Source organism: Salmo salar, chromosome 11 (genome assembly GCF_965601325.2).
Source record: "Salmo salar chromosome 11, fSalSal1, whole genome shotgun sequence".
Classification (NCBI taxonomy): Eukaryota; Metazoa; Chordata; class Actinopteri; order Salmoniformes; family Salmonidae; genus Salmo; species Salmo salar.
In genome coordinates this window covers 103,323,514-103,334,753 of record NC_138301.1, presented here as the reverse complement: position 1 = coordinate 103,334,753, position 11,240 = coordinate 103,323,514, and the positions used below count along the sequence as shown (strand labels likewise).

At 41.9% G+C, this 11,240-nt stretch overlaps 1 protein-coding gene across 1 annotated transcript; it reads left to right on the top strand.

The window, feature by feature from the left end:
- Nucleotides 1–8,880: 8,880 nt before the first annotated feature.
- Nucleotides 8,881–10,870, top strand: ugt5g2 (UDP glucuronosyltransferase 5 family, polypeptide G2). The gene has a single exon (XM_045690400.2). It carries the CDS (start codon nucleotides 8,887–8,889, stop codon nucleotides 10,639–10,641), a length of 1,755 nt encoding a protein of 584 aa, XP_045546356.1. The 5' UTR covers nucleotides 8,881–8,886; the 3' UTR covers nucleotides 10,642–10,870.
- Nucleotides 10,871–11,240: the final 370 nt, after the last annotated feature.

Sequence of the window (11,240 nt, the reverse complement as noted above, 5' to 3'; positions counted from 1 at the left end):
ACAATGCAGTAATATCCAACGAGTAATCTAACCTAACAATTTCACAACAATTACCTTATACACACACAAGTGTAAAGGAATGAATAAGAATATGTACATTTAAAAAATATATATGAATGAGTGATGTATAGAACGGCATAGGCAAGATGCAGTGGATGGTATAGAGTACAGTATATACATATGAGATGAGTAATGTAGGATATGTAAACATATAAAAGTGGCATTGTTTAAAGGGCAGGCAGAGGTCAGTAATCCAGGGCACTGTCATTAAGGTACAGAACGGCAGGCAGGCAGAATAGTCAGAACCGTGAGGATGTCACGTCCTGACCAGCAGAGGGAGTAGTGGTGTAGTATTTTGGTCAGGACGTGGCAGAAGAAGTCTGTACGTGTTGTCTAGTATGTCTGTTTCTGTGTTAGTCTTGTGACTCCTGATCAGGAACAGCTGGGGATCGTTGTTCCTGATTGGGAGTCATATATTTAGGAGTATGTTTGTCACTTGGGTTTGTGGGTGGTTGTGCTAACACTGCTAGTCCTTTTGTTTGTAGTAAGCATGTCGTGAGTTTCGTGTTTATTGTGTTCCTGTGTATACTTTGCTTTAATTTATTATTCTTTACATTAAAAGATGAGTATCCACATTCCGCCTGCAGTTTGGTCCATTCAACACGGCTTCAACAATTATGACAGAGGACTAAACTGCAACTATAGACACACGAAAACAGGGAAAAACACACTGATAGGACTTGAAGGGACAAGACAGACTGGCAACAGACAAACTGGTATAAATACAGAGGAGATAATGGGGACAAATGGGAGACACCTGGTGGGGGGTAGAGACAAGCACAAGACAGGTGAAACAGATCAGGGTGTGACATTTTAGGATTGTTAATTAACAGCTGGCCTGGTACATTGTTTGCTGCCTCCACCCATTCAGGATGCACTGTTTCAAAGACAAAATATTTTGAACAAAAACGGACGACTGTAACTAAGGATGGGTATGTCAATACATAGCAAGGGCAAGGATCACAAGTTAGTCACAACGTGGATAACAGTATAGCACACGTATCAAACACAAGGCCCGCGGGCCGAATAAGACCCACAAGCGAATATAAATGAGTCAACAGTTTAGTCATCTACTATATGAAATTACAGCCTGATGTGCTTGCCTTGGTGAATTCAACTTCAATTGCACTGCTTTCATGTGTTCCATTTTCAGCGCACAGTGTTTGATTGCAAATGCGGAGGGAGTCGAAAAGAGATCACAGAATTACATCTTCAAACTAAGGGTAAACATGGTATCCATGACAGAGAGGGAGAAGCATTCATCCATATATATGGGTAAGAGAGTCTAGCTAGCTATATTTTCAGATATATGTTTTTAATTTGGCCAGAAAGTTGTTTTCATTGCAAGTTAAAGCATACTGTTAGCTAGCTAACGTTAGCTGACTGGCTGGCTCGTTAGCTAACGTTACGTGTATGATCTGTGTAGTAATATTATTCATATCTCAGAGCTTTTTGTATTGCTAGCCTAATGTTAGCTAGCTAGCTAACATTGAACCTAGTTGGCTACCTGTAGACTCATGCAGGGAAGTAATGTTACAAGTTGGGATTATGGTTCATTGTTTAGCTAGCTAGCTAGCTAGCTAGCTAACATTGAACCTAGTTGGCTACCTGTAGACTCATGCAGGGAAGTAATGTTACAAGTTGGGATTATGGTTCATTGTTTAGCTAGCTAGCTACATGTCTAAACAAAAGACTCCACTATGCAAGTAACCATTTCACTGTACCGTTTACACCTTCTGTATCCTGTGCATGTGACAAATAAATGTTGATTTTATTTGATATAGTGTGTTTACCAGAGACGGTAATGTGAAGAATCACTTGACCTGCACCAAAGTCAAATTAGGATATAACTTTAGACCAAGTGTCCAAGTTCTAAAGTTCTCTGGTAGAATGCCCTGCTTTTATTTCGTCAAACTTACAACCATAAGCTATTTTCTGTAATTAGCTTGCCATTAACTTGTAAATAATGATCTTGTTGTGAGTTTATTTTGCTGTAATAATGAATACAAATTAGCTAAAGTTAAGATGTTGTCAGCTATATGATATGGTCTTTACTTGAACTGGCTAGTAAACTAATGTAAAGTTGCTAGCTAGCTAACAAGCTAGAAACGAACCAAAACATTGTTTAGAATTTTCTTTTAGTTGCCTGGTTTGCTGCAATGACATTCTAAACAGATGGGTTCACTGGTGTTATAATACACCAGTTATTTTGGACCACCAGGCTGCTGATGTAATGCATGTTTTTGTGTTTATAACTTTTCATAACAAGTTTAATGTCGGACGTGTCACTGGTGTAGAGAGGAGGAGGCAGTCGCAGGTTTACAACTACAGAATTTATTTAAGAACCATAGAAAACCAAACGCTATTGTGCTCAAAATATATCTTCATAAACAAAAAGGCACAGGGCAAACCCAAAGTGCAAAATATAAAGTACTCAGGAAATAGTAGGAGAGATTCCTCTCAGGAAAACAAATAACATTTACAATGACCGACAAAGACAAATGGCAGAGGGAGTATACAGTGATAGAGTGGGGATTGGAACCAGGTGTGTGTAATGATGACGAGACAAGTCCGGGGTTGATGAGTGAAGGGAATTTGCCAGCAGTAGGTTTGGCAGCAGCTAGAAGGCCAGCGACGCCAAACGCCTGAGCTGGACAGAAGGGGGAGCCAAAGCGAAGGCTGGTGTCACGGGACGACAATATAATGTTCATGATGTCACTGAGACAACTGTATACAGACCATGTCGATAGACGTAGTATAAATTACCCTTTAGTCTTATAATCTTTGGATGTTTAGTACACTACCGTACTCACTGTTTAGCACATGGTGTCACATGTGAATCCCTATAGAGATGGGTGAGGCTGGTTTAAGAGGGTGCGAACAATGCTGAATGGGTGAAGACAAACAAGAGCTCTCCCATAGGTGTACCAAAACATTCAAGGGCCATTTTCTCAAAAGTGGGGTTAGAAGTTTATCAACTTTCAAAGTATAATTAATTTCCCATTGGTCCTCAAGTGTAGTGTATAATATACAATTGTCTAGCTGAGTCTCTATTTTTATCCACTGTAAAAAACACCATTTCAAATTTTGCTACACAAGACCGAATTGAGCCAGTCTGTCACATATTTGCAGAAATCCATTCATGTATTTTGTGGCTTTTGGCAAATGCGTTCTAATGATCTAAATTCATGCTGTTGATACTGCCAGTAAACACACAGTCCAGTTCAAATTGAACGATGGCAGGTCATTGTGGAAAATGGCTTATTTGCATATAGGCCTATTTTAGCTCTGATTGGCTATGGCGCACTGGTCTGCGTAGACTCCGATCCTGGACAAGACAGAGATTTTATTTACTGCAGTGTCTATTAATTGCCTAAATGCACGGCTGCTTTCCCACTCTAGATTGCTATAGAATTTTCACTAATGCCTTACTATACGTCATTCCCAAACATTCTATGAAAATTATCATATGTAAGTGCTGCTTGTCATAAAATGTAAAAAAAGGTGTCATATTCTTCCTGGGGGTGTATATGAACAGATTTTAATAAGAGTTAATGTTGCTAAAACGCTGTCAGTTTCACTTTAAGTAGCCAGCATACCTGCAGACATTCCAGACATGTTTATTGTGCTTCATGATTAAGGCACGTCCCCTTCTGTCAATCACTCTCAGCATTCGAAAAGGGTGGACAGGTAAAATGTGGGCTCCCGAGTGGCGCAGCGGTTTAAAGCACTGCATCTCAGTGCTAGAGGTGTCACTACAGACCCTGGTTCGATCCTGGGCTATATCACAACCGGCCGTGATAGGGAGTCCTATAGGGTGGCACACAATTGGCCCAGCCTCATTAGGGAAGGGTTTGGTCGTGGTAGGCCGTCATTGTAAAATAAGAAATGGTTAAAAATAATACAAAGAGATCAGGTTTGGATCTACAGTGGCTTGCGTAAGTATTCACCCCCCTTGGCATTTTTCCTATTTTGTTGCCTTACAAACTGGAATTAAAATAGATTTTTTTGTATAATTTGATTTACACAACATGCCAACCACTTTGAAGATGCAAAATATTTTTTATTGTGAAACAAACAAGACAAAAAAAAGAGAACTTGAGCATGCATAACTATTCACCCCCCCAAAGTCAATACTTTGTAGAGCCACTTTTTGCAGCAATTACAGCTACAAGTCTCTTGGGGTATGTCTCTATAAGCTTGGCACATCTAGCCACTGGGATTTTTGCCCATTCTTCAAGGCAAAACTGCTTCAGCTCCTTTAAGTTGTATGGGTTCCGCTGGTGTACAACAATCTTTAAGTCATACCACAGATTCTCAATTGGATTGAGGTCTGGGCTTTGACTAGGCCATTCCAAGACGTTTAAAAGTTTCCCCTTAAACCACTCGAGTGTTGCTTTAGCAATATGCTTCGGGTCATTGTCCTGCTGGAAGGTGAACCTCCATGCCAGTCTCAATTCTCTGGAAGACTGAAACAGGTTTCCCTCAAGAATTTCCCTGTATTTAGCGCCATCCATCATTCCTTCAATTCTGACCAGTTTCCCAGTCCCTGCTGATGAAAAACATCCCCACAGCATGATGCTGCCACCACCATGCTTCACTGTGGGGATGGTGTTCTCAAGGTGATGAGAGGTGTTGGGTTTGTGCCAGACATAGCGTTTTCCTTGATGGTCAAAAAGCTCAATTTTAGTCTCATCTGACCAGAGTACATTCTTCCATATGTTTGGGGAGTCTCCCACATGCCTTTTGGCAAACACCAAACGTGTTTGCTTATTTTTTTCTTGAAGCAATGGCTTTTTTCTGGCCACTCTTCCGTAAAGCCCAGCTCTGTGGAGTGTACGGCTTAAAGTGGTCCTATGGACAGATACTCCAATCTCCGTTGTGGAGCTTTGCAGCGCCTTCAGGGTTATCTTTGGTCTCTTTGTTGCCTCTCTGGTTAATGCCCTCCTTGCCTGGTCCGTGAGTTTTGGTGAGCTGCCCTCTCTTGGCAGGTTTGTTGTGGTGCCATATTCTTTCCACTTTTTAATAATGGACTTAACTGTGCTCTGTGGGATGTTCAAAGTTTCAGATATTTTTCATAACCCAACCCTGATCTATACTTCTCCAGAACTTTGTCCCTGACCTGTTTGGAGCACTCCTTGGTCTTCATGGTGCCACTTGCTTAGTGGTGTTGCAGACTCTGGGGCCTTTCAGAACAGGTGTGTATATATACACTGAGATCATGTGACATATCATGTGACACTTAAAGTTCACCTGTGTGCAATCTATTTAACTAATTATGTGACTTCTGAAGGTAATTGGTTGCACCAGATCTTGTTTAGGGGCTTCATAGCAAAGGGGTGAATACATATGCACGCACCACTTTTCAGTTTTTTTATTATTTAGTATTTTTTTAAACAAGGTATTTTTTTCATTTCACTTCACCAATTTGGACTATTTTGTGTACGTCCATTACATGAAATCCAAATAAAAATCAATTTAAATGACAGGTTGTATGCAACAAAATAGGAAAAACGCCAAGAGGGTGAATACTTTTGCAAGGCACTGAAACAGGTTTAGCCTATATTTTTTCATTAAAATATTATTTCACAATAATACAAGTACTATAAATAGAGAATAGATAATTGTGTGACATGGGTAAAATGGATGTAGTTATTTTACAGAACATTTGGTAATATCTTTACAGGGTTAAAGGCGGAATGTGAATGAGGAAACAACAGTAGGCCACAATTGTGTTACGCTGTACTTTCCTGGCAGCATTTTGTGAGTTTAATGGCTAGATTCAATCAGTTCTGCCCAAACCTGCGATCACCAACAACTGCATAGCAGTGTCATAGTTTTTATTTGGAGCTGTCAAATCAGGAAGCAGCCATAATACAAGTTCGAACACTGGAATGTGTGTTAAAATCTACTCATTAATTAGGCTGATATGAGTCCTTATTTCTTTTCGTGACAATGACAACAAGAGAAGCCGCTCACCGATTTGACTGCTCCAACGCAGCCACACCTCCAACATCGCCGAAACAAAAACAATGAAACTTCTATTCAGTTGTCAGTTATCACGAGGTTAGTGCTGGAACTGAATGCAGGCATAGGTCTGTAATAAATCAGAGGGGGCCCAACTCAAAAAGATTTAGTAACTCAACGTGGTCTCAGAGCATTTCATATTATTCTGTATGTAAACCTGAGACACTAAATGTTGTATGATATGTTACGTTTCATATCGCTTGTGCTCATTTGTGGATGTCCATCATCCATTTCGTGTGATATGTTATTAATGTGATACATTAAGAATTGCAATTTTAAAATATGTTACGAATTGCAATTCGTACAATATGTTAAGAATCTGCAAAATGTACAATATGCTACGAATTTCCAAAACCTGTTACGAATACCAATGTATTGTGGCTAACATTAGGTATGTGGCAAACACTAGGGTTAGTTATGGTTAGGGTTAAGGTTAGGGTTAGCTTAATTGGTTCAGGTTAGAGTTAGTGTTAAGGGAAGGATTGGCTAACATGCTAAGTAGTTGCAAAGTAGCTAAAAAGTTGCTAATAAGGTGAAATGCTGAAGTTGTCCATTTGGGTTGCTAGACATTATTGTTATATGCTAACCCATCCACCGTAAACAACAACACTCCTTTCGTTTTTGCCTTAAGTAACCTTCTATCTTATACTGAACAAAAATGTAAAGGCAGGCTGTAAAGTCCCATGTTTCATGAGCTGAGATAAAATATCCCAGAAGTTGTCCATACGCACAAAAAGCTTATTTCTCTCAAATGTTTTACACAAATGTATTTACATCCCTGTTACTGAGCATTTCTCCTATCCCAAGATAATCCATCCACCTGACAGGTGTGGCATATCAAGAAGCTGATTAAACAGCATGATCATCACAAAGATGCAGCTTTTGCTGGGGACAATAAAAGGCCACTAAAATGTGCAGTTTTGTAACAACACAACTGGCATGCTGACTGCAGGGATGTCCATCAGAGCTGTTGCCAGATACTTTAATGTTATTTTCTCTACCATAAGTCACCTCCAACGTCGTTTTAGAGAATTTAGCAGTACGTCCAACCGGCCACACAACTGAAGACCACATGAAACCCCGCTGGCCCAGCACCTCTACATCTGTCTTTGTCACCTGCGGGATTGTCTGAGACCCAGACACCCAGACAGCTGACGAAACTGTGGATTTGCACAACTGAATAATTTCTGCAGAAACTGTCAAAAACTGTCTCAGGGAAGCTCATTTGTGTACTTGTTGTCCTCAGCAGGGTCTTGACCTGACTTCAGTTCTGCTTCACAACTGACTTCAGTAGGCAAATGCTAACCAAATGCTAACCTACACGACCACTGGTATGCTCGAGAAGTATGCTCTTCACGGATTAATCACGGTTTCACCTGTACCAGGCAGATGGCAGACAACGTGTATGGCGTCGTGTAGTCGTTTAGGTTAGCGATTTGCTGATGTCAAAGTTGTGAACAGAGTGCCCCATGGTGGTGGTGGGGTTATGGTGTGGGAAGGCATAATCTATGGACAATGAACACAATTGCATTTTCTCGGCGGCAATTTGAATGCACAGAGACACCGCGACTTGATCCTGAGGACCATTGTCATGCCATTTGTCCGCCGCCATCACCTAATGTTTCAGCTGGATATTGCACAACTCTATATCACAAGAATCTCTACACAATTCCTGGAAGCTGAAAATGTCCCAGTTCTTCCATGGTCTGCATACTCACCAGACATGTCATCCATTGGGCATGTTTGGGATGCATTGGATTTCAAACGCAAAACCTTATGTTTGTGAAAGAATTCCTATTTTCATGTCATATGCTGGGGAGAAAGGGCTCACATTCTAGGATCTAGGGTTTCACCAGTTTATAAGGGCTATTTCCCAATGAGGGATTAGAGTGTAGATCTAAATGGAGAACAATAGCTGTGCAAACTCCCTCTCCTCCATTTGCTCTCCCACCGGAGCTGTGGAACACCTGATCTCCATTATGTGAGTTTGTGCTTATGTGGACACTACTTCTTTATCGTTCTAGCTGCAGTTTGGACTGAAGGGGCATTTTGACCAGAGGACCTCGGCTACAAGAGGAGATATCGGGAGAGAGAGGGAGGTTGCACGACCATAATACCTTGCATCACCCTTCATCAAGGTACGAAAGCACAGATTTTATACTCTGTTAATCAAAGATATCACTCAGTGTATTCTCGATGGCTCAGGTCTTTAGCTTGTAGGCCTGCTCAGACCCCAAAATCACTCTTAACGACACTCTTCTTGCTAGTCAACTCATAACCTAATACTTACTGGCACATTGCTATTTATCTTTATGGAGTCCAATAATATACATTTTGATAGACTATTCAAATTGCATAGTCTTATATTATCAAGCTACTATTTTAATCCCTGTCGGATTAATACTCTTTCTCATTTTAAAGAGGTCTTGATACGCAGAGTAAAATTAATGTCAGACATTAAGATCATTGAGATTAAAAATAAAATGATTTTGAGCTCGTAGTGGCGAATACTAAATAATCACCGGCCTCAATCAGACAGTATCACACAGAACAGGAATAAAAATCGAATCACCACAAAATTCAAATTCAAAATATAGTAAGTTCTCATTTGTGGAAAATATATAATTCCAAGCTTACTGTAATTGTACTGTACAAGAATATAAACTCTATGCATTACATTATTTCTTATATTAATTTTAGTTTTTTTGTTGCTATTATAAAAATGGATACCATTTTGTATATATTTTTGACATTTCCGTTTCCCATGACTATGCTCTTGTTTCTGTGAAGGTGAGAGAAATGTCTGAGCGTGTGCAGAGATCTCTGGTTCTGCCCACCTTTGTCTGGCTCCTCCTCCCATTGATGCTCCTCCTCACACTGCCCCTTGGTTGCCATGGCAGCAGGATCCTGGTGTTCCCTATAGACGGCAGCCACTGGGTCAACATGGAGGTGCTGGTGAAGGAGCTCCATGGGCGTAGTCACCAGATGACTGTGATACGACAGGCTGAAAGCTGGTTCGTCAGGGAGCGTTCACCACACTACACCTCAGTCACGGTAAAGCTGGGGGTTACAAAGTTCAACCTGAGCTTTTTTGAGCAGGCAGTGCGTAATGTCCTGGAGGGACGCAGGAAAGGCCTGGTGATGGGCAGCCTGGTCCAGATCAGAGAGTTGGTGTCCATTCTGAGAGCTGCCCACAGCGCCACCCGCACCATGCTCTCCATTATGCTGGAGGACTGGGCCCTGATGACACAGCTCAAGGACTCAAGCTTTGATCTCATGCTCACGGACCCCGGCATGCCTGCTGGTATCATTTTAGCACATTACCTCAACCTGACCATGGTCTACAATGTGCGCTGGATGAGCTTTGGAGAGGGCCATTTCTCCATAGCCCCCTCTCCTATCTCGTATGTGCCTGTACCAGGCTCTGGGCTCACTGACAACATGGGTCTCCTCCAGAGGACACAAAACCTCATGCATTACATCATCAACCTCCTCCAGGAGCGCCTGTTGGTGCTACCCATTTACAGTGACATACTGGATCAGCATTTCCCCCCAGGGACTGACCTGCTATCCTTGCAGCAGTCAGCTGACATGTGGCTGATGAGGGTGGACTTTGTATTTGAGTTCCCGCGGCCCACTATGCCTAATGTGGTCTACATAGGGGGGTTCCAGTGCCGACCGGCCAAGCCACTGCCTGGGGAGCTGGAGGCCTTCATGCAGAGCTCTGGGGAGCAGGGGGTGGTGGTGATGTCCCTGGGCACCCTAATCTCTGTTCTGCCTAAGGAGGTGACTGAGGCTGTCGCTGCCGCCTTTGCCCAACTGCCACAGAAGGTTGTATGGAGATTAATGGGAAAAAGACCATCATCTCTAGGGAACAACACCCTGCTGCTGGACTGGCTTCCCCAGAACGACCTCCTGGGCCACCCAAAGACCCGCGCCTTCGTGGCCCATGGAGGCACCAATGGTGTCTATGAGGCCATCTACCATGGTGTCCCTGTGCTGGGCCTGCCTCTGCTGTTTGACCAGCAGGACAACCTGGTGCGTCTGCAAGCCAAGGGAGCGGCCCAGGTGCTGGATGCAGCCACACTCACGGAATGGGAGTTCCTGGAGGCGTTGCAGGACATCCTGAAGAACCCTTCTTACCAGCGCAGCATGAAGAGACTTTCCAGCCTACACAGAGACCAGCCTCTGCATCCACTGGATCGTGCAGTCTTCTGGGTTGAGTATGTGATCAGGAACAAAGGAGCATCCCACCTCCGTACTGAGGCCTACAGCATGCCCTGGTACTCCTACTACAGCCTGGATGTGGTGGCCTTACTACTGACCATCCCACTGGGCTCTGTAGGTGCTCTGTTCTCCTTTGTCAGAGTGCTACTCAAACGAAGGTCCAAGAAAACAATGCCACATCTAGGGAACACGAAGATAGAGAACAGCGCTAAACCAGACTCAAAAAGCGTGGAAAACATACCTCAACTAGATAAAAAGAAAACAGAGAAAATGTCCCATGCAGATAAGAAGAAAACAGAGAAAACCCAGAGTGAAGAGCAAAGGTAAATAAACCGGGAGACCTGCTGGTCCAAACAGAATAAGTTGTACTGTATTTCTTACTCACAATTTGGTGTGGATCATATGCAAATGGTAAACAATACTGGTACATAATACAGGTTGTTTAGTACATTGTCCTATACATGTGTTTTCTGTCACATACATTTGTTTGCTGTCACATATATGTTTGCTGAAAGAAAGCTTACTTCGCTAGTGATGAAATACATGTCTAAAAAGTATGGAGCAGCATGAAACATGCTGAAAATGAAATTGTCTAGTATTATTTTGTCAATATTCTAAAACAAATCTAAAAACAAAATTCAAATGATTGACATTTGATTTTTGAGTGTATGAAATATGAAAAATCATAATGGGATTTAAGTGTTTTAAGTCAGTTGGTGATGGATTAACAATTCATCTATTAATTAAAAATAAAGAAAAAAAATGTCTGAAGTGATTATTTACTACATAAATTCTGTTCAAATGTACTTAATGTCTTTCCCTCTCATTTAGGTGTAACGTTTTATGGCAAAACAAACAGTCATCCTCTCAGCATGTCTAGACTGGTGTTGAAAATTTAAACCACCACAGTCATAGGGTCAGCATGT

Bases quoted from the DNA above. Each gene is read 5' to 3' on its own strand.
- ugt5g2 (XM_045690400.2), top strand. From the start codon at position 8,887: ATGTCTGAGCGTGTGCAGAGATCTCTGGTTCTGCCCACCTTTGTCTGG.